Source organism: Chaetura pelagica, unplaced genomic scaffold (assembly GCF_000747805.2).
Source record: "Chaetura pelagica isolate M959 unplaced genomic scaffold, ChaPel_1.0 scaffold96, whole genome shotgun sequence".
In the NCBI taxonomy this organism is placed as follows: Eukaryota; Metazoa; Chordata; class Aves; order Apodiformes; family Apodidae; genus Chaetura; species Chaetura pelagica.
Window position 1 is genome coordinate 340,700 of NW_009953723.1, and position 23,796 is coordinate 364,495.

The 23,796-nt window shown below is 41.1% G+C and overlaps 1 protein-coding gene across 1 annotated transcript in view; it reads right to left on the reverse strand.

Annotated features, from left to right (window-relative positions):
- The window catches only part of TSNARE1 (t-SNARE domain containing 1), a 334,963-nt gene that overhangs the window by 103,820 nt on the left and 207,347 nt on the right, over positions 1–23,796 (reverse strand). The window contains exon 9 of the mRNA XM_010000548.1: positions 21,939–22,021. Within this exon, the coding sequence (XP_009998850.1) occupies positions 21,939–22,021 (83 nt within the window). The remainder of the gene's footprint in view (positions 1–21,938; positions 22,022–23,796) is intronic.

Here is a 23,796-nt window from a genome sequence, read left to right on the forward strand (position 1 = left end):
CAAAGGATTCAGAAATGCAGAATAGATAACATACGTCACAAGGTTAGGTTTCTTTATTGAGGGGAAAAAAAATCCCCCAATCCCAGTGTTGTTCTGTTTAGAGGCTGCAGAAAGCAGAGGAATAATTTTCAGGGAATGACAAAACAGGCTTGTATTTGGTCTGCCAAAAAGCACTGTGAAACTTTGATGTTTTCCTGTTTCTGAAGAGAAAGGTTGGGAGTCCCCCTCACCAGAAAGAGGAAGGAAGATTTGCTGAAGCTCAAAACCCAGCCTTGATCAGCCAAAATCATGCCAGTGAATCATGGCTATGGTAAGGGTTGGGGTTGGTGGGCTGAAGGGGCAGCAGAAACTTGGCTTAAAGAAGAGGAGGCAGCTGCCTGTTTTGCTGAGAGAAACACACAGGAAGATGTCAGGGGAAAACAGAGATTATTTTGTTGCCTTATTTGCAAAGCTCATTGAATTTTGGACTATGAAAAAACAAGGTATCTGTGCAAAGTGAGAGAATAATTCAGCCTGGATTAATTCTTTGTTCACCAAGACCCAGGAAAAAAACCCCACATCCACAGAAAATACCTCTTCCATTTCTAATCTAATTTGGCACTCTGGACGTTGTTTTGTAAAGGATGTTTTTAAATTTTCATGACTTTATGGAGGACTAGAAGGTTCTGAATTGCATTTTCCTATCAAATTAAAAATGGGATTTCCAAAGTCAAACGTTGAATTTCCTGTTACCACCCTGAACTCTCTCAGAATGTGAAGTAAACACCTGAGAAATTCCACTGAAGAAATAACAGAAAATGTTGATTGTGAATATGAGGAAAAAAATAAACAAATCCTAAGTGATGAACTGATATCAAGGAACTTCCTAAGTGCTTCAAAAAGACACATTTTGACATTGATTTATCACATTCATTCCTTGGCTTGAGTTAGATCTGAGGGTAAAAGCACAAGGGGAAGGCAGCTTTTCACCCTGAAAAGTAATTTTCTGTTTGGCTGGAAAAAAGAAAGCAGAGGAAAGAAGGAAAAAAAAAAAAAGAGTAAGAAACAAAGCTATGTACAAGTTCAGATCAAAAGACCTCACAGACCTGAGATTGAAAAATTTTAAATGAACCATTGATGGGGTCTGATGGAGAGTTCTATGGAGGAGAAAAAGATAAAATAAAACAAACAGAAATGAACTTCATTGAAAGATTGGTTTGTTGTCAAGGGCAGCATTTGCTGCTCTGCAAGCAGAAGAAGAACTACAAGGGCTACCTCATACTCAGGGCTTCTGGGTACCAGATATTCAGCAGCTGAGGCCATGCAGGTATCTTTTCCACAGGGCTTGCTCTAGTCATGGATGCACACATGTGAGTCTCACTGGATTTTCATGCATTTGTCCAGAAAGGAGCATAAGGGAGCATAAGGGAGCTGAATATATCTGCTCATTTTAGGCAACCTAAAAGTGTTGATTGCCAAGCAGAGAACCACACAGAATCACACAGAATTGTCACTGTTGGAAAAGACCTCTAAGATCACCATGTCTAACCATCAACCTGGCCCCAGAATAAAATAATAATTAAGAAAAGAGCCCACTAGACCATGTCCTAAAGTGCCACATGACACATTTTTTTAATACCTCCATGGATAGTGACTCCATCACCTCCCTGAGCAGCCTGTTCCAGACTACTCTTCCAGTAAATAAATTCTTCCTGGTATCTAGTCTAAACCTTTGCAGGCAAGAGGCAACCCTTGCTCTGAGCTTTAGTCCTAAGTGATAGATGTGTTAAAAAAACCTGTATATTGTCTGAATACTCTTTGACATCTAGACACTAAATTTGATCCAAAAAGGACTGGTTACATTTATTATTTTTTTATTATTATTGTTTGTTTGTTTCCCAACAAGCTTTCTCAGGAAGCTTGAAATTAAATGTTTTAAGTGGTTAAAGGATCACTGAGAAAAATGCAACTGAATTAAGTTTTGGGTTTGGTTATAAGTCCTGTGTCTTGACTGCCAGTCACATCCAGCATGGACCATCCATGGCAACACAAAAGCATCATTAACTTCCCATCACCTGACACCTTTGAAGCTTAAGACACTCATTGATTTATTTCCTCCCACAGACTCTGCTCTGTCAGCAATCACTGCCAGTGGGGACACTGGACACAGTAATGTATTGTGCTGCCACATCTGGGTTCAACAGAGCTGACTGATCTGCTGCTTTTGCCAGTTTGATATCTGATGGTGCTTCCAAGTACGAGGACACTGTTTTTTGTTAGCAAGGTATCAAGACAGAGTCAGCTCATCCATGGCAGGGTGTGACTTAACTGCAGGTGAATTTACTTCTTGTGTTGGGAAACCTAATGAACCTGCAGCAACCATTGTGTCACAGAGGTTAATGTGCTTTGGATACTTGTACTGAAGCACTTCTACATCATGTTGTCTGCTGTGTAGTGACAGTTGAAGTTGCCCAGATTTTGCTGTACAACTATTCATGTCATTTCCTGATGCTGCTCTACCCCTGACATCTCCCTTCCCATCTTTCAGCTCACTCCTGGTAGGTTCAACCATCTAAGAGGCTGGAAATAACATGGAATCTGTGGCTATCCTGGATTTCAGTGGGATGAATCCCAGCTTAGTCAGAACTGATGATTCAAGGGTTTTAATGCTCCTTCTCTCCTATGTAAACACAAGAGAGGCAGTGACGTGACAGAAACACATATTAGAAAATACCAATCTACAATGTCCAAATTAATAACCCAAAGGGAAGGAAGTTTGGCTACATTATTGAAACAGTAGGTGGGAAGACAAAGGTTCAGAGCATAGAGTTAAAAAAAGATACAGGGCCCCAAAAATAAGAAAGACATGGAGCTGTGGATGCAAGTCCAGAAGAGGCACCCAATAATTATCAGAGTGCTGGAGCAGCTCTGCTGTGGAGACAGGCTGAGAAAGTTGGGGTTGATCAGCCTGGAAAAGAGAAGGCTCCAGAGAACTTAAAGCACCTTCCAGTGCCTTCAGAGGCTACAGCAAAGATGGAGAGGGGCTTTTGACAAGGGAATGAAGTGATAGGATATGGGGGAATGGTTGAGCTAACAGAGGATAGATTTAGATTAGACATTAGGAAGAAATTATTTAGTGTGAGGCTGATGAAACACTGGAACAGGTTGCCCAGAGAAGCTGTGGCTGCCCCATCCCTGGAACTGATGAAGGTTGGATGTGGCTGGAGCAGCCTGGTCTGGTGGGAGGTGTCCCTGCCCATGCAGGGGGTTGGAACTGGATGATCTTCCAGTTCCCTTCCAAAACAAATCTTTCCATGATTCTATGCTTTGCCTTCCACCTTCTAGAGAAGAGTTCTTCTTGTATTGCTCTCCAGAGGTGAATGTGAAATAATCCTTTTTATTTGTTTTGGTTTTTCTTTTTCCTTCTGGAAGTATCATGAGTAAAAGCAGCTGACTCCCTGTTAGGTCTTTAAGCATTGTAGCTGCATTTAGAAGAAGGACCAGAAAAACCCCAGTCAGGAGGCAAAATGTTGCCCTACACATTTAGACTTGTTTCTCCCTGAAGAGCCATCTGTGGATGGCTATAGGCTGGTCAATATTTTATCCAGTTCTACAAGCAGGTACACGAGAATTTTATGATCTGTTTGATTCAAGAAGCTCTTTCTATTGTTCCTAATTAGCTTTGGATGGTAAAATGCAAGAAAGGCTGGAGTAAAGTAATAAAACAATGCCCGTGCTGCCTGTGGCTGGAAGCAAGGCTGATGAAGAGGACTGGGGATCTGTGTTGCAGAAGTAATCAAATCCCTGATAGCCACAGGATGTGTATGTTAATGGTTATTGATGCAGCAGGATGCTGTGCAACACAGCATGTTGCAGCCAGCAAACACTGCAGGCATTTCACTACAGCGTTGGGGGTGAGAAAGAAGAAAACATCCCTCACCTGGACCCGAAGCAGCATCATCAGAGGGTGGGACACATTCTGCTCTCTTTAAGCCAGGTTATTTCTGGCCTTATTTCATGGTGATCATCCAGATTCATGACAATGACACCAAGAGCAGAATCTGACTTTGAGGCTTTGTCACTGCATGCTGGAAAGCACCCCAAGTAATTACCAAAAAAAATGGAATTAAAAAAAATATAGGCCTCCCTTTGCTGGACTTTGCATCTCACCTCCCTCTGCTGCTTTGTGTTCCCTGTGGTCTCATTTCCTACTTCACAGATCAATCTGCTTCCTGGTGTTGGGAATGCTGCTCTCATTTCCAAATCCTTGGACTTCCAGGTTTTACTTTATTGCATGCTGCTGATCTTCTGCAATGTTTAAAACCTGAATATTTCATGTCCAACCCAATCTGGCTTTATGCAAGCAGTACCTTCATTCAGCTTTCTTTTTCTCTCTAAAATCAGCTTCCAGGAAGATATTTCTATGTCATCCCTTCCCTCCTCTGTCACCCAGCACATCTGTTCCTAAAAACTGTAAATTCTAGTTGATATTTCTAGGGCCTTACAGCCAATTAATGACCATCATATTTGCGATCATGGTGGAAAAAGATTTGTTTCCATGTGTTATTTGTGATCACTCTCTGTCAGAGCCCAAGGGTCCAAATAGTGATTCTGTCACCTCTTCATACTGTCTTTATTATCTCTTTTAGTACTGAAACCCCCCCCATCTTACCAAATAAAAAAATTCTTTAAGGTCATGGAAATGCAACATCAGTAGTAAAACAACTACACAATATCCTTACTGATCACACTGCAACTATTTCCAAATATATGGGTCAAAACCTGTTCTTTTTGTTTATAAATACAACCCAAAAAGGCAAACCAGGGGGGAAAAAAAAAAAGAAGAAAACAAAAAGTGCAGTGAATCAAACAAGACCCCGAGGAGCACACAAAGTTCATCTTAAAAATTAGGCATCATGTGAATCACAGCATAACTGCCAGAGCTGGTGAAGTGCACTGATACATACACATCCTTGTGAACCCCGGGCTCAGCTTTCTTCAAAATCACTAATGAAGCTAGTTAACTAATTAGCTAATGAAGTTTTTGCATCCCTAGGAGAAATCCCTAGGGATGACAGCAAGGACACCTCATCAGCAAGGGCTCAGTCCCACAGCTCACATGCAAGAGTAATCAGGGTCAGCCAAAGGGTCAATGACCTCAAGACACATCTGTAGAAATGAGACAGGTTCAAGGTCAAACCAAGACAGTTAAGTCAGTGAGTTAGGTCAAGTCCAGCATGGTACATGGTGGGACAGGGCAGACATGGCATTGCTCAGGCAGGGACAAAGAACAGGGACTGAGCCTCATTGTATCTCCTAAGCAAAGAGGTGCTGTTCCCATGGAGGCATCTCACCTAGCTTTCTCACAGCAGTGTGACCCAAGGACACAGAGTGGTGGGTATCAGAGCTGGCCTTGAACATGGTCAGCCAAACCCCTGGGGTAAGGGGAAGAGAGGCAGTTAGTGTCAGTGCACTCAGACCCCTTCAGTATCTTTGGCACAAAGCAGCCACCTCTGTACTCACAACTTAAGGAGGGATGAGGTGTCGGCACAGCAGCTGGATCTCCATCACCCATACATGCTTTTTGATGTAGTTTTGTTCTGTTCTCCTGAAGAATGTCCCAGGTCCAGCTTAGCACATGCTACTGACCATTTCTAATGGACAGTTTGGATGCTGTCACCTTCTTTCTGCATGGCAGATGGTTTAAGCATGGTGACATGATCAGGCCGTGGATCCACAGGGCACAATCTGGCCTTTTTTATATTTAGCATTATAGGTGCATTTACACCTGAATTACATGAGCACATTCATTTTCCCTGTTTCTATAAATCCTACTTATTTCCAGCCCTCTTGCTAATCAAACATAACCAGGACTCAGAAATCCATCAGCTTGTTGAAGTGAAATGTGATAATTATCTGTTATTCTTGAAGGAGAGTGCAAGGCCACCCAGCTCATACCTCACTTTCAAGGCTTGTGTGGCTCAATGACCTCATCCAGAGCAGTACTGAGGACACACTTTATAAATTTATTGACTCCTCTTTTGTGGAAATAATTTGGAGAAAAAATGGTGATTGCATGCTGAGTCCAGGACACCTAAAAGCCAGGTAAAATATATTTGTATAAAGCAAAGTGATGGATGAGATTTGTACCAAACAGCCACCCTTACCAAGGCTGACAGAAAATGCTGAGTCTCATCACCTCTGTCAAATTAAATCAGTGATTTAGATCCCTAAAGCAGGTGCCTAAGAGGAGCACACTTCTTTTGAAGTGAGGAAGTGGGGGAGGAGGAGAGGATGAGAATGCAAGTGAAAGAATTATTCATGACTGCAACATTTTTTGATTAAATAATGATGGTTTGTGATACAATATGAACACGTCCTGTTTACATTGCACCTTGCAGCGTGATCTGACAGGCAACAGTAAAACCAATTATAAAAACACCATTCCTGAAATATGTTTCACTAGATGCTGTTAGAGATATCCAGTGCTGGAGGCTCTAAAATCTCCCCAGAAAGTGTTTCAAGCTCCTTATCATTAGACAGCTTTTCTTAATATCTACTCTGATTTATTTAATTTTTTTTTGCTACAATTTAAGTCCATTACTTCTTGTTCATCCCATCTGTAATAAACAGAAAAGCAATGATTATTCTTTTCCTCTTTGCAGCAGACTTTTATGTACCAAGAAATCCTTATCTTCACGTCCATCTTTTCTTTTTTAGCTTAACCAACTGTCTTTTTTTGTAATCTTTCCTCTGCAGTCAGGCTTGCAGGGTCTCAGATCACACTCCTGCTGCTTTCCCATAAACTCTCAGTAACTGACTCGTGTCTCAAAATGAGTGTCCAAAACCAGCTAGCAGATTAAATCGTCCTAGCCTATTGTGACAGACTCACTCTAAAGACACATTAAAGAATTATTTGTAAGGAATATAAAGCATATGGTTTAACCCAGTCACCACCTGTTACTGAAGGCAGAAATCAGACTCAAACAATATTGTGACACAATAAGGTGGTATAATAACCTGCCCTTCAATGGGATCTGCCCAACTAAGTGTGGCTCATAATCCAGCTACCTAAACACAAGCATGAGGTACCCTGTAGTATCTTAAACATCCATATGGATTTGAGCAATACAGCCTAGGCCATGTTTGAGATTGTAACAGACCTCAGGGTCTACAGCACCCTTGATGCCATCATGAAGTAGGCATGCATGAATCACAATGCATCTCAGATCTCTAGTAAGTATGTAGGGTTGATAGTCATAGGATACTTGTTAGTAGATTCAATAGAAATATAGCCTAATAAAAATGTACTGAAATAATTAATTTGCTGTACTAAGTTAGCTGAACAGGTTACTTTTAAAACAGTGTGCTTTGTGAAACCCTCAGTCAACTATGCCAAGCATCCTGCAGGTTGTGATGACATCAAGTCTTCTAAGACCTGTGGGGCCTACAGACAACACTCCTGTTGGTTCTGACCCACTGGGCAACCTACCAGCAGGAGACTGGAGACAGGACCAGGACAAGAGACAGGACAAAGATGACAAAGGACTAGGATCAACAAAGACCCCCACAGGAAACTTGAAACAAAAATTTATAGCTTCCAAACCCCCTTGCTTTCTAACACTCCTCACTACAGTGGGAGGCTGGGTGCATCTGGGTAAGGATTCCCACATCTAGACCCAACAAACAAGCTGTTACTGAGCAGGCTCTTTATTGCAGCGCTGGGCAGCACTGGGGATTCTCCACCATGACTGCTCCAATCAGTTAGTGAAACATCCCAACTAACATACACCAAAAACATATGAGTTCCCAGAATTCTTTTACATAGTCATTTTATTTCCTGGAATTGGCTATCTTTGTATTTATTCATGCCTGAGGGTCTTCTGTGAGGGGTTCTTTGTTGATTCTAGACCTTTGCCATCTTTGTCCTGTCCCTCTTCCTGGTCCTGTCTCCAGTAGGTTGCCCAGGTGGGTCAGAATCAACATGTGGGTTCTCTGTAGGCACCACAGGTTCTTAGAAGACTTGGTGTTATCACAACCTACAGGATGCTTGGCATAGCTGACTGACAGTTTTACAAAGCACATTGTTTTACAAGCAACCCTTAGTATAGCAAATTAATTTTTTAGTAAATTTTTATTAGGCTATATTTCTATTGACTTTACTAACAAATATCCTATGGTGTATCAGTCTTAATTCTGGAATCCTTACCCAGCCACACTTAGCCTCCCACTTGGGTGAGGAGGGTTAGAAAGCAAAGGGGTTTGGAAGCTCCAAATTTTTGTTTCAGGGTACTGTAACAGAGGCACCCACAAACACATGGGGGCTTAGTAAGTATGAAGATTTATTTAAACCAACACTATTTAGCAGTCAGATACATAAAAAATAACATTACAGATTTGGATATCAGTTGGGAATACACTACAGCACAACTACTAAGGATGAAAATGTCACAGCACAACTACTTAAGAATTCCTGAGGTGGTGCTTTTTTTTTTACTAGTCTTAACACAGATAATAATACATGTGCACATTTATTCAGAGAAAGGGAAATCCTCCCCCTCAGGCACCTGAAATCACTTGCCCAAGAGAGGCAAATCTCACTCAGATGCACATCTATAAGAATTATCACTCACCAAAGACAAGGTCACTCAAACTCCATAGTCCTCAGGTGGTGGCCCAACCTAAGGCTTCATCACAGACCTACTGCTGCAAGGGAAAATCTAAAACCAAGGACTAAGTCTCCTTTATGGACTAAGTCAGACTTGCCCAGTGAACATGCAGTCGTTTGTGTACCCCCAGGTTGCTCCCCAACCAGGGTGTGTCTGCTGGCAGTTCTGCAGCCCAGCAGTGGGTAAGACCACAAATCTGTCACACAGCCACCAAGTCTAACCCAACAAAGGTGACACAATAACTGGCCCATCGGGGGTTAAGGTGTAGCTGCTTCTGCCAGCCCCAGAGAGCTTAAGGGACAATATAACAGCCCCCAGCACTGGAGGGGGGATACACCCAGTGTTCATTGAGATGACTCCCATCCTGGGCATTACCTGAGCTAGAATGAATTATATCTTCATGTTCTCTGCTTGTGGCAAAGATTCAGAGGACTTGGATTTTATTTTGCTTAAGATATAGGGAGAAAACCATGGTTAGGCTACACTTCAGTGATTCTGTTCAGAGCTGACACAAAGTCAATTGCCAAGCAGCAATAGACTAGTTTTTATTTTCAGTCTTGACCTTTCATTTTACACTAATATAACATGGGCAAGTGGATCATTGAATGGTTTGGGTTGGAAAGGACCATGAGGATCATGTAGTTCCAACCCCTCCTGCATGGGCAGGGGCTTCTTCCACTAGACCAGGTTGCTCAGAGCCCCATCCAAGCTGTCACCCAAAATTATGTTCAATTATTTCTTCACTAGTTTCAGATGTATTTAAATCTTGCATGGAGAGGGAGAAACATTGGTCAGTATCAGAAGGCTCTCAGTCCTCCAGATTAGATTGCACAGATAACACAGTCAATTAGAAAGTAAAGAAAATAACTAAATTAAGCATAATATAGAAGAGTTTGTTGAAGTAGAAATTTGAAAGAGAAAAATAAATAAATAGATAGATGGATAGATAAAATAGATATAACCACCCCCAAACCCAAACCCAAACCAAACAAAAAAATAAAAAAAAAACCCAAACAACAAACCTACAAAACACCAACAAAACAAATATCAAAACAAAAAGGCAACAAAAATACTCGTTATGCACGACATAACTAGACAGGATATTGCTGAGTTTATCTGGAACAAGAAGCAAACAGTTTTTGTTTTATGTCCATAGCTGCATCAGTATTAATGAAGAAGATAAAAGATAAACCTGACTCTTTGAACCTGAAACAAAAGTAACTAGAAGGAAATTCATGGTACTAGACTTTTGTCTACATGAAGTTTTCTTACATCTTTCTCTGAAGCATTTTTGTTCAGAGATCCTACTGAACTTCAGATGTCTAATTCAAAAGCTGAGCAGAGGAAGCCAGATGTCCTACACTCCCTCCAAAAGCAACAGAGAGAAACAGGCACCTCCAGACAATAGTTCATCCCACATAACATCAAGATGACAAAATGCCTTGTAAATGTGGGACTTAGAAATAAAGGCAGGAGGTACCATTTGGTCTGTGGTCTCTTGGCCATATATGCACTGTGTGTTTTCCCAGTAATAAGGAACAAGGGAGACCTCAGGGTGTATTCAGTTATACGAACACATGGCATTCAAACTCCTTGCAAGTGAAAGAAACTGGAAGTCAAAGAAAAATGCAATTATGGCACTTTTTTATTTTATTGAGGATAACTGAAATCATTTGTTATTACAGCCTAACTCCTAAATATTCAATGATATATCCTATATCTTTCAAAGCCACAATTGGGAAAACAGTCAGGGAAAGCTTGGAGACTTTGAGTAGAGTTTAAGACTTCTCTGCTTAGAAAAACATAAACTTGCCTGCATGTTCAGGAATTTTCCCCAACTCCTACTAAATCAGCAAATATGACCTGTTTAGTAGATAGAGCTCTATTACACTTCCATTCCTGGCAATGAGAAGCATGATTCTGACACCAGTGGAAGCCTGAAGTTACAGGTGATTCCCTTGTGTTTTAACTCTTTAAATATATATATATATACATATACATATATATATATATATACATACACACATATATATATATATTTCAGGAGAAGAGTAATATCCACAGGGACAGACCCTAAAGAGTAAATTACAAATGTGAAGAGAGTTTTGGTTTGGTTTTTTTTGTATATGTTTCAGATCTATGAAAGAAAAACATCTTCTACAGTAAAAAGAACAGATCCAAGAATTGTTTTTCATAAATGGACGGCACTGTTGTCTATATATATATATTTAAAAAAAGGATGATGCATTGTTACTCACGAGGAAAGAAAAAAGAGCAAGCTCTGGAGAATATACACAGGATGAACCCATTAAAACTGGAGCTCCTGGAGTATTTATTGTGACATAAAAAACAGAAGGAATTTTTGACTCACCATAGAAATGGTGAACTGACTGGAAACTGTCAAAGACAGAGCTGAGCTGCCCAGCCTGAACTCATAGCAGCATGTGATATAGAACAAATGGATCAAACATCAGAGTTGACCATACAAGCACAAGGTATGGCCTGGCAGCAGCACCTTTTTCCTACAAGTCTTATGAACAAGAGCAATGCTTATGAGATATAATTGTAGCAAATGCTGTTTTGAAGCCCAGAAAGTCAAGTCCTCCTCATCAGCTTTGTCTAAGGAAATTCTTTCTCCTGGTAAAGGATGATATGCAATTACCTTTCCAAAGTAAAACTTTGTCCCAGTCTCCACTGAACTTCATGCTTTTAATGATTTATTTCAAAATGTCTTTAAGAGCTTTGCATGCTGCTGAAGTCAGATTTAGCAAGATTATAATTCACTCTCTTTTCTCTTCTTGAACATAAGTTGTACTTTACCCTTCCTGTTTTCCAGCTCCGATAGTGCCAAGCCATGAGCTGATAGCTGTCCTACAAATACACCCCATCAGACCTGTGAATTAGTTCAGGAATATGGGAAAGATCTTTGATTAATGTGCTTCCAGGTTTTGTCAAAATGGAAATAAAAGCAATCTGATTTTCTATAACTTCTTTCTCCTTATATATAATTTTCCCTTCATGGTCAATATAGTTCTAAATAGCCACAACAGGGCAATAAACATTTACTTTCTCATCTAATTCTGACCATTTCAGAAGCTCCAGGTTCTCTGTAACATTTAAGCCCAGCTGGCAGAAATGACTTGTGATTTTGCAGGGAATAACAGACTTCCACAGTGGAATCCAGAAATGCAGCAGGATTCTCTACTCAGCACAAAAGGATACTAAATATTTATTTTTAAGCAAAGATATCAAACTCCAGCTGCCTAGTAGTTCAGTGCTTTTTTGAAGGAACTTGTCTATCAGCACGAAGGCAAGATGTTCACCTCTAGGGCACTTCTCATCACAGACTAAGGTACAATATCTAAGAGAAGCAGGATGAACTCTCTGAGGTGAGTGCAAAGGAAGCTTAGCTTGTCTTGTACTAGCTGCCCAAATTTTAAGTACGAAGTCAGTTGAGATGGCACTATACTGACTACAGATCTCTACATGAAAAAGATGAGCTGATAAACTGATAAAAACCAAGTAAAACATCCAGGCACAGAAATCACAACATAAATTTCCCATGCTAAAACTCAACTATTCATTTCATTGTGGCTTTGAAAACCAATGTTGCACCTCTAGTGACACTACTTATCAAAACTAGATAACTCAGGAATGGTGGCACAGTTTGGACAATGTCCCTGTACCAGAAAGGGATCACTCAGAAATTGAACAGAAAAACCCTTCTGCCTGCATGTGAGGCTTTTCAGTGGAGATTTTTAGCATGAACACTGACCAAGCTTGACCATTTTGCTACTTGATGAGATCTGACAAGCTCACAGCCCAGTGCAACATTGCTTCAGGCTATACAGCTGGGACTCCAAATGGCATACTTATTTTCTGCTCCTGGTTTTCTTTGGATCCAGGCTAGGTATACATCTCCAGTGCTAATATTCCTAACTTCCTGGCATTCCTAGCCCATTAAGAGGCAAGTTTAGTACCATTTCTCAAAGTTTTGACCTTTGGGCAATGCAACTGATTATATGCGCCATCACTGGGCACAAGGATGAATTGAAGTGTGTTTTCCACTCAGTAATGAAGTATTTCCATTCATTCCTCTGTTAAGTGAGGCCATTAAGAGAAATGTAACTCACTCGTTTATGCTGCTGTCTGAGAGGGAAAACTGCTTTTTAATCTCTGACCCCTCAAAACAAAATTGTACCTGTAAAGAGATTTTGTTGAACAAATGAAATAGAAAACCAAAAGTCAGTATGTGATTTCCTTCTGCCATTTCTGCATTGTCACAGATCAGACTTTATCAGCTTTCACATGCCAAATTCTTACCTTGATCCAGTTCCAGTGCTGGATACCAAGATGAACAAACAGTAAACACTACAGCTACCCACTTACCCTCTCACCAGCCAAAGCAGCTCCACCAGCAATATCTCACCACTAAATCTGCTCCCAGCCTTTCCATCAGATCCTTCCCTTCTCTTCCACTCTTGCCTTTTTCATTTCCTGCTTTAGAGAGCAGGCTTAAATAAAAAGAAAGCTCAAAATATAATTTAATTATTTTTTCCTTCCAAAAATCCTAATGTCTATGGGTTATAATAAAAGAAAGAGAGATTAAGCTACCACCTGAGTCAGCTCTCTGGTTTTGAAGCTCCAAATGAAGAGATGTTCAGCTGTGAGTACAAATAACCTGGAAGATTTTACCTTCACAGGCAACAGCACCCAACTGCATGGCATCCAAAAGTTCTAAACAAGCCTTTTCCCAAAAAATATTTATCATGCAGATCCATTCTTTACAGAAAAAATCTATAGGTTTACATAAAAGTTTGGCTCAGACTTCACTGAGGTCAAGTTGCTGTGTTCATGCAGCTCATTTACCACTTGGACTGCTGCTGATTTGAGCACAGTTTCCTATGGTAAGTAGCTGTTTCTTAAATGGGTTGCATTAAGATACAGTGAAAAAAAATACACCACAAAAAGAGAAGCTGCTTCAAAATAGACCACTCTTAAATCTGAAAATTCAGCCTGTCTTACACAGGGAGGCAAGGGAGAGAGGGAAAAAGGAACGACAAGTTTTATCTCAGCAACCTGTTGCTGCTGCTGCTTATTTGTTGAGGGAAGGTAAAGGGTGAAAAAATATAATTTTTCAAAGCACTCTCCCAAACAGCCTTACCCACTGGCCACATCACACTGACAAGACAAAAGGAGTATGAAAGTAGAGGCAGGTATGCAGCAAGGAGTTGCTTCGAGGCTCTGTAGCAGCACACACCCTGTGGGGCACATCTACCAGGAACTACAGGGAAAGATTCCCATGTGGTAGGTTTTGAGAAATCTGGAGCAAGCAAATTAGCAGGATCTTTACGAGAGAATGGACTGTTTGAAGCAAGAGTGCTGCTGGTAGCCATGCATCAACAGGGGAGGACTGGGAGATTGGAATCGAGAGTGAAAATCAAACGATGTGGCTTAATGGGAGAGGGAAGAGGTGGAAGGAAAACAAGTGTGATGGAAGAGAAACTGCTTTGAAGTTGTACAAATCACTTCTGAGTGCCCAGACTGAGGTTTCTGAACTGAGCTGGTGTGAGTGTGTTGCTGTGGGCTGAGAAACAGAAGGCAGAAGGGCACTGCAAATTGGCTGCTCTTTCAGAGGTTCAGCCAATTTGGGGAGGACTTCTTTTACTAGGTAAAGATCACAGCACAGAATTGTGAGGACTCTGGACTACAGTAAAAGTTTTCTGCTGCTGCTGCAGAGGGGGATTAAGGCTGAGTTGTGTAATGACACAGTCACTTCAGTAATGGCTTTTACTTGGAGTCCTTACAGAGCTCTAAGTTCCTATTGCAGCTTTAATTCAGCTCCCATCAGCTTCACAGGCAGAAATTGCCAGAAGAAAGAATAGCTTCAGAACCCCCCAAATAAAACTTCCAAGTGCTAATTACCCAAAGAACAACCAAACCCAGCCATGTGGATACTGGCAACATACCCAGCTAAGCAACAGCACCATGATGTTGATTATATATGCTGCATCTTCTAGTTACCAGCAGCTTATCGTGAGATCTTGGTCCTGAATCTACCTTGCAAGAATCTAGCTTCTTCTACAAAGCTGTATTTGCATCGAGATATTCCAGGCATGCCAGTCTACCATGGCTCTGCAGTACATTCCCATAATTTTTTGGTGCTAACTGGCTGTACACTGCAGTTTTAGAACTATTAGCCTTAAGTTGATTTAGTGGCAGTGTAAGTCAGGTCCTTCGGACACACCCACAGGCAAGAGGAGAAGACAATCTTCATTACAGAATCACAGAATCCTAGGGGTTGGAAGGGACCTCAAAAAATTATCCAGTCCAACCCCAGAGCAGCTGCCAGAGCAGGGTCACCCAGAGCACATCACACAGGAACGTGTCCAGGGGGGTTTGAATGTCTCCAGGCAAGGAGACTCCACAGCCTCTCTGGGCAGCCTGTCCCAGGGCTCTGTCACTCTCACAGCAAAGAAGTTCTTCCTGATATTCACATGGAACCTCCTATGCTCCAATTTGCATCCATTGCCCCTTGTCCTATCACTGGACATCACTGAACAAAGCCTGGCTCTGTCCTCCTGACAATCACCATTTACATATTTGTAAACACTGATGAGGTCACCCCTCAGTCTCCTTTTCTCCAAGCTCAAGAGACCCAGCTCCCTCAGCCTTTCCTCATCAGGGAGATGTTCCACTCCCTTCACCATCTTTGTGGCTCTGCCCTGGACTCTTTAAAGCAGTTCCCTGTCCTTCTGGAACTGAGGGGCCCAGAACTGGACACAATATTCCAGATGTGGCCTCACCAAGGCAGAATAAAGGGGGAGGAGAAAATCCCTTGACCTACTAAACACACCTCTTTCTAATGCACCCCAGGATGCCATTGGCCTTCTTGGATACAAGGGCACATTGCTGGTTCATAGTCATCCTCCTGTCCAGCAGGACCCAGGTCCCTTTCTCCCACATGGCTCTGCAGCAGGTCAGCCCCCAACCTGTCCTGGTCCATGGGCTTGTTCTTCCCCAGATGCAAGACTCTGCACTTGCCCTTGTTGAATTTCATCAAGTTTCTCCCCACTCAACTCTCCAGCCTGTCCAGGTCTCACTGAATGGCAGCACAGCCTTCTGGTGTGTCAACCACTCCTCCCAGTTTAGTGTCATTATCACAGTATTCCTAAGCAGCAAGTGCTACAAGAGGCTAGCATGGCAGGAAAATTCAAAGACTGAGAAAGGTGATTTTGGAAACTCACATTTTCTTTTTAAAATACCAATGAGTTATTTGTACAGAAGTTGAAACCAGCCCTTTATCAGTAGTCCCCGGGCAATAAGATCTCCCTGCAAAAGTCACAGATTTATGAGGGTTTGTTTTTGTTTTTTTTTCCCTAACAGCTCCAGCCTTCAAAGCACCCCTCTGTGTATCCTTGAAAGCCAGACCCAGGAATTGCTTCTTTACAGGAAAAAAAAAATAATAAAAAAATTCATTGTTCTTGGACTCTACAAGTAGGTCACTGAACTGTTGCTTGTCTTTGCAATGCCAGTGAATCCCAATTAGCTTGACTTCCACAGAGGATAGGGGGAAGGAAAGCAACCAGCATTAATCAGAGCAACACAAGCAGCTTTTCCAAAACAAATTAGCCTCAACAGTCAGCACACAGAGTCCTTCAGTCAGTGTGGCCAAGCTGAACTTAGGCCAAACTTTGCATCAAAAAGAGTAACTGGTTTAATAAGTATCTGTGGAGTCTGCATTTGTTTCTTTTTCTTCCTCTCAATCCATCTGCAGGAAGCTATGGAGAAACTGAGCAAAGCAAAACTGCTCATCTCATCACAGCCAACCCCTCTGTGTGATATTGATCCCACCTAAGTTTGTGTCAATGGCAGGTACTGTCACCACTGGGTGTCTAAATCCCTCCTTTTCCAATAAAGGGACAGGTGATATGCATGGGATTCATCTGACCTTGAAATGTTGGCATGTAATTGCTATCATCTAGATTTTATAGACAAAGCAGGGAACAGGCATCTCCAGAGAGACAGTCATCAGATCTATGTTAGACATCTCCTGTAAGATGTGACAAGATGTGGTGGAAGCAATTCCTCCTCCTAGTCAGTGTAAAGGGAGTCCAGACACCTAACTCAGACATACACCCCTCCACCACCCCTGTTTGCTCCAATAAATCCCCATCTTCCAGAAACCAATTTGACCCATGTTTAAAATTGGTGTTTTAAGATAGATGAGTGTGAATTATTTTCTCCAGGGCCACGGACAATGACATTTCAAGAGACAAATCTGGGCCATTGATATTAAATGGCAAGGGTTGTCATATCTGCTTTAGGTCCAAGAGATATGAGACCCTCACAGAAAGGAAAGGCACTGAAGCAAGTCTGCTGCAAGAGATCACTTCTTCTGGCTTCTCTCTGTCAGATTTGTTTGCCTCTCAGTCATTTTTTAATCTCAATTTGTGTAGTGAAAAGTAGGTCAGCAAAATAAAAGTGTCAAGTTCCTGTGGCCAACAGAGGTTTCACATGGCAAGAGGCCTCTGTCCCTCTACTTGTGGTAACAATATTCAAAACCAACATTTTCATCTGCATTTTGACCCTGCATATTTCTACCAATAAGGGAGTGACCCAGCTTAACTGTTACCTGAAGTGAAAATAATTCTAAGCACAAAAAATTATTTTGTAATGATAATAATTTAAAATGAGGGAGGAAATCTGCTATTATTTTTTTTAAAGGTATTAAAAAAAAATAAATAAAAAGCAGTAATGTTTTTAAACTTGAGGGAGATTTAGGTTAGACATTAGGAAGAAACTCTTTTGTGTGAGGGTAGTGAGACACTGGCCCAGGTTGCCCAAGGAGGTTGTGGCAGCCCCATCCCTGGAAGTGTTCAAGGCCAAGTTGGATGGGGCTTAGAGCAACCTGGTCTGGTGAGACCATGCAGGGGGGTTGGATCTGGAGGATCTTTAAGGTGCCTTCCAAACAAAACCACTCTATGATTCCTTCCAAAACTTTCACTAAACGTTTTATGCCTCTGGGATGTAACACATTTTCTTGCTCATTATTAATTACAAGAGTATTTACCACAACTTTTATTGCAGGACAGATGAAGTACCTATCAATTAACAGAAGTTAAGCAGTGCTGAAATCAGAACATATACAATGATTTACAATGGCAGGGAACAAAATATGGAAAGTAAAATGAAGTTAATTTTTTCTCCATCATGGACAGACATTAGGGACATTGTTATTTTTCTATGTGGTCCATAGATCTTCTGAAGTATCTGCCCACCAAGACTCCAGAGTTAATTCACTTGGAGAAGTAAGTGTTACTATCAGGAGGTGAAGTCTACATCTGAGAAGAGGGACTACAGACAATAATGTGGCTGCCAATTACAGTACTCAGCATGGACCTGGGGACTTCTGTGGCATGTAAGATCAGGAGCAGAGTGATAAACTGAGAACATCTACATTTCAGAGCTGTTTGATCCTGCCTCTTATAACAACAGTGCCCGATTCTTTTGCTGAGACTGCTGGGTTGAACTGCTCATGTCTGATGGAGACACACAAAGGCTGCAACTTGGCATCTCACCTCAGTATGATGACCAGTGAAAGTTACACCTGCCTCGTTTTGCAATGTACATATACTCCTGCATTGAAAAGGGGGAAGATATGCAGACTCATGGGGTAGGAGATGTCAGGGAAAAGACCAGAGGGGAGCAGAACCACTCACACAGTTGCCCACTGCTCCCTTCCCTGGGCTGAGAGCAGGGGCTGGCTGCATGTTGCACTGAGCCACCCAGCAGCCTTCTCCACCCTGACTGTTGGCGACTGCTTCTTTACTCACCATATATTTCCCTCATATCATAGATTCATAGAATGCCAAGTTGGAAAGGACCTCAAGAATCATCTGCTCCAGCCTCTCTAGGTACTACTACAGTTTATATGAGGTGGCTCAGCACCCTGTCAAGCTGAGACTTCAAACTGTCCAATGTGGGGAAATCTACCACTTGCCTTGGCAGACTTCTCCAATGTTTGACTGTCTTCATGGAGAAAAAATTACCACGTGTCCAACTGGAATCTCCCCATGGGCAACTTGTGCCCATGAGTCCTTGTCTTTTTCATCTGGCCCCTTGTAAATAGGGAGTCGTCCATCTTCTTGGTAGCCACCTTTTAAATACTGGAACATGTTCATAAGGTCTCCCCAAAGCCTTCTCTTCTCAAGGCTGAACAAACCCAGTTTTCTCAGCCTCTCCTCATATGGCAGCTCCTCCAGTCCTCCAACCATCCTTGTGGCCCTTCTCTGGACCCTCTCCAGCCTGTCCCATCCTTTGTGTAGAGTGGGGGGCTAAACTGAACTGAAGGTGCAGTGTGACAAGCACTGAGTAGAGCAGGATGATGACTTCTTGATCTCTCCTGGTGATACCCTTGTTGATGCAGCCCAGCATCCTGGTGTCTTTCTTGGCTGCTGCAGCACACTGTGCACTCATGTTGAGCCTGGTATCCACCGAGACCTCCAGGTCCATTTCCACAGGGCTACTTTCCAGCCAGGTGGATCCCAGCCTGAACTGCACTCATGGGTTATGTGTTCCCAGGTGCAAGACCTTACACTTCTCTTAATTGAACTTCACAAGGTTCTTAATATATTCTCTATTATTGTTTTATGGTTTTGTGGGTAGGCTTGGTTTTTTATGTTGGTTTGGTTATTTTGGCATTGTGGGGGAGTGAAGAGTTTAGACAGAGAACATGAAAATTCACACAAAATAATAAAATACTACTGTTAGCACATGCATCTCAAGAGGAAGGAGCACCTTTCAAAATTTAAAATGCAGACAAAAGGGCTCAGCAAGAAGATATTTGCATTTGTTTAAACATTTATATCATTTCAGGGAGCTGTGCTAGTTAAAGAAAAGCTATTTATTGATGCTTTGTTATGTTAATATACAGGTTAGGAGTGGTGCTCCAAGTTGTATTATTGAAGTAGTGCAATGAATCATATGCAAACATTATGCTAAATAAACAGTCACTTGATCTTTATTCCTAGCAGAAATCCATTGATTAAGGTCTACAGGAGGTCATCAGCTTGAATGTTTCAGTGATGTTGACATTTCTGATTTCTCAATTTATGTATACAGTTGTTGATAGACTTTTAAGAATACTACATGCACACATATATTAATAAACATATAAATAGGGATAAGTAACAAATGCATGGAAGCCAGTCTGCATTCACAGGAAAATCACATTATACTAGTCTGCATTCACAGGAAAATCACATTATACTAAAAGTGGGAGGTAACAGCCAAATATATTGATGAATTGGCAGTTTAACAAAAGAAGGAAAACTACTCACTAAGATTTAAAAAATAGTCTATTTTTAATCTCTGAACAGCACAGAAGTGCACAGAGAGAATTTAAAGTGTGCAAAACTGTGGCAGCTCCCTAGAAAGCAGTTCAGCCACAAAGCAGTCTGGCTGATCATCCTCCTAAATCCATCCTAGCTGTTCCTACATCATTTCCTACAGAAGCCCTGGAGGGCCATGTCCCCAGGATCCTTCCTGTCACATTATGGGGACAATGTCCTTTGGATGTAGGATGAGCAAACATCACAGCACACAGAAGAGGGGGTGCCATATGCCATTTGACAAACCCCAGGCACAAGGCCAACAACTGCAGCCACAACAACTTCACCTCATTTTCTTTCCTTATCTCAGGGAACCTCATGAAAGAGGTGACAGAGAGTGAGGTGGAGATGAATGCATTTTCTCTACTGATCCACAAGTACAGTACAGGACAGCTACCTGTCCTCTCCAGGAGATCTGGATTGCACATGTTCTTTGGCAGCAGATTTTTTTTCTAAGTGATATTTGTCTGTACAGGCTTGTTTCAAGGGCAAGAGAGACTCTGGATTGTTTTCCCATAAATACCACTCAGTACACATCGATGCCCTTAGCAGGGGCTGACTCATTAAAACTGAATACATCTTAATCTTGATCAACATGTTTGAAGAATAAAGGACCTCCTAACTGGGCAGGCTATTTCAGCAGCTCCTGCTGGCTGAAGAAAGCAGATCCTTTACACTGTGCTGAGTTCATTTTCTGCCTGACTACTCTCTGACCCACTAAGCCAAAACTGTCATTAACCCATTTGCAGCTTTAGGATGGGCTCTGCTGTCAAGTATTCAATTTATTCTTGTTTCATTTTAGACTTCATGCAGTAAAAATGCAACAGGCCATTTTCAAAGTAAATGCAGGATTCAATGCAGGGTGGCACACCTTATCTTGAATATATATGTCTTTAAAACCAAAATGTAGTGAAAACAACAGATTTTCTGCAGTATCAAAGTTCTAAAATGTTGTTCTTATTATCCACAACTGGTAAATCATGTTTCACTAGAAAATGAGCTGTAGATAATTTTAAAATCTCCTTTTTTAGTGGAGTAAAATGCCTGTAGCTCTTACTCCTTTAGTCTGGAGGTTTGTCCCAGACCTTCAGAATTCATTGTGTCCAAGAAGCAATGAGGAGGCACTAGGTACTCAAATGGACCTCAGCTACACTTTGTGATAACAAGACTCCACATACAAGAGAGTCACTTCAGACTTCAACGAACCCATTCTAACTAACAGCTTTTGTTCTGTCAATCCAATGCAAACAATATATTTTTTTTTATTTTGTTCACTTCCCCCTTCTTCATCCCTAGGAAGCACTAAGTATAATCACTGAACAGTTCTTCAGTTCTTTCTCATCAAGCTATTTTCAAAAAGATTAATGTTTTGGTCTGTGTTTTATTCTCGCTCCATTGAAATTAAAAAGAATTAAAAAAAACCCCAAACCATAAGCTCACATTGCCTTTAAAAAGTGCTGAGCACCACTCTCATAGCTGTTATTCACCAACCACATCATGTCTTTTGACAACTCAGTCCTTTTTGAAAAGCACTGTTGCCTGATTATAGGGAAACACTCCCAATAAGAAGCACATATACACTTAAATTATGCACTTTTTATGACGTCTTTCCAAGAACAACAGTAGCTAATTGTGATGTTTCCTACTAGGAAATGTCTCTTTAATATGCAAATCTCTTAATGACTACTCTAAAGCAAATTGTCAATGCTACAGCAATTTAATCATACATATTAGAAAAAGAAAGTTTAGCTCTTACTTAGAGCCTGCTTTATCATCTTTGCAGGTAGCACGAATCCAACGCAGCCCATGTGCCATGTGGTTCACAGCCTCCAAGTGTTCTTTTTATTTTAAATACTATTACTGAATGTATCCACAGGGTTTTTTTAGTCCCACTTACTTGGTGCTGACTGGCTTTTGCCAACTGCTCATTGGCTGATTCTACGTTAGAAGATGCAGTCTCAATGTTGGCTTCGATACTGTCTGCAAATTAAGATAATAGAAGATAATTACAGGGTATGAACTTAAAACAAAGACATTATAGCAACAGCAATTTGGCAGTTTACTAACTGGCATAAAGAGATGAGCAGCTCCTTGTTTGCAAGCTGTAGCACTACAGGGAAATAGGAAAACCACCCATTTTGATGAACACAACCCATCAGGCAGAGGCAATAAGACTGACAGCTCTTCATATGTTTCTGGACAGGACAGAGCTTGGCAGCTCATTCCATTCCCACTGAAACCAATGGGAAGACTGATTGGGAATTCAAAGGAAATCAGCTTGAGGCTGATAAACTTACTGGATTTGAGTTAAATTAAGGAAGGGACATGGAAGAATGTATCTGAAACAGTGTCATTATTGAGGAATAAGATTCACCTGTGTACAAGGCATTTTATTGACCATCCCCAGGTGTCTGTAGTTGAGCAAGTCACCTTAGATATTATTATAGTCTACAGAGAGCAATTCAGAGAATAATAGAATCACAGAATCATAGAATTGTGGTTAGAAAAGACCTTGAAGATCACCAAGTCCAACAGCCAACCCAACACACTGCCAAGTCCTTAGCATGCAATCCATCCCACTCTTCAGTAGCAGCCTGCTGCTGCTAAGATGAAACCAATCACAACCTAAAATCCTGGATCACATTTCCAAGCTGCATGGGAGGTCTGTACAGATGGCTCAGGTTCAGACACATTGTCACTACCTAAAATGAAAGGGAGATGAATCTCACCCTAGATTGCTAGGTCTGACATCAGGGGAAGCTGTAGTAATCATGAGAAATCAAAATAAGACTGGTAAAGAAAGATGACCAGCCACATAATGCAGCTGGCAACTCCTCACTTCTGTCAAAGACAACTTTTAGCCTAAATTCCAGAGCTCTGCATAGAAAGCAAAACACACACAGAATAAAAGCTGCAAACAAGGCTTTGTGTTTCCAGCAGAAATCTTGGAAATCTTGACCAGCTTGTCCCTTAAGAGATGTGCAACCACCACTTTTTGGCCACAGTGGGAGAATATGTGCACTTAGGCTGTTTCTGTGGGTTTGACAGATGGGGCAGATGAACCTGGTCAGGAGGAATTCAACTACAAGGAGAAATTTGAGAATCTGATTCCAGTGATTGATCTAACCCTTTATGAAATTGATGAAAATTCTTCAAATGATGATATTAGGAATTGGATTAAGATGTGTCACGGAAGATTTAACTAATTTACTCTTTTATTTTTGAAAGAAAGGATGGCTACTTTATGAGAAAATGAGGGCTTGTAAATGAACTTTGCAAAGTGGCTGTGTTTGGATTTTGGCATTTGAAAGTGAAATTGTTGCAACTCTGTTAATGTAATTAGGCATTTCTGGTATCTCAAAAAAAACCAACAAACAACAAGCCAGCAAAAACAAAACAAAACAAAAAAACAAACCCCAAAACAAAACAAAAGAGCAAAGCAACTGCAAACCAACAGAAGAATGGAACAAACTTCAGTTTAACACTGGGAAACCTCTAAAATTCCTTGTAGTACACCTGGGAGAGATGGTTTTCCATTTCTTTTGTTTAAGATTATACATGCTGTAGTAAGAAAAAAGAAAAAAAAAAAAACAACAAGAAAAAAAGCTCCATGGCCAGGACTTTTACAGATAAGACACATCATAATTTTATTTGCCATATCAAATGATATTCAAACCATTTTTCTTAAGGATTTAACACTCTGGACCTTGGTTAGCATCACTGACCTCTGCCCAAAATTTTTCTTTGCATTCAGG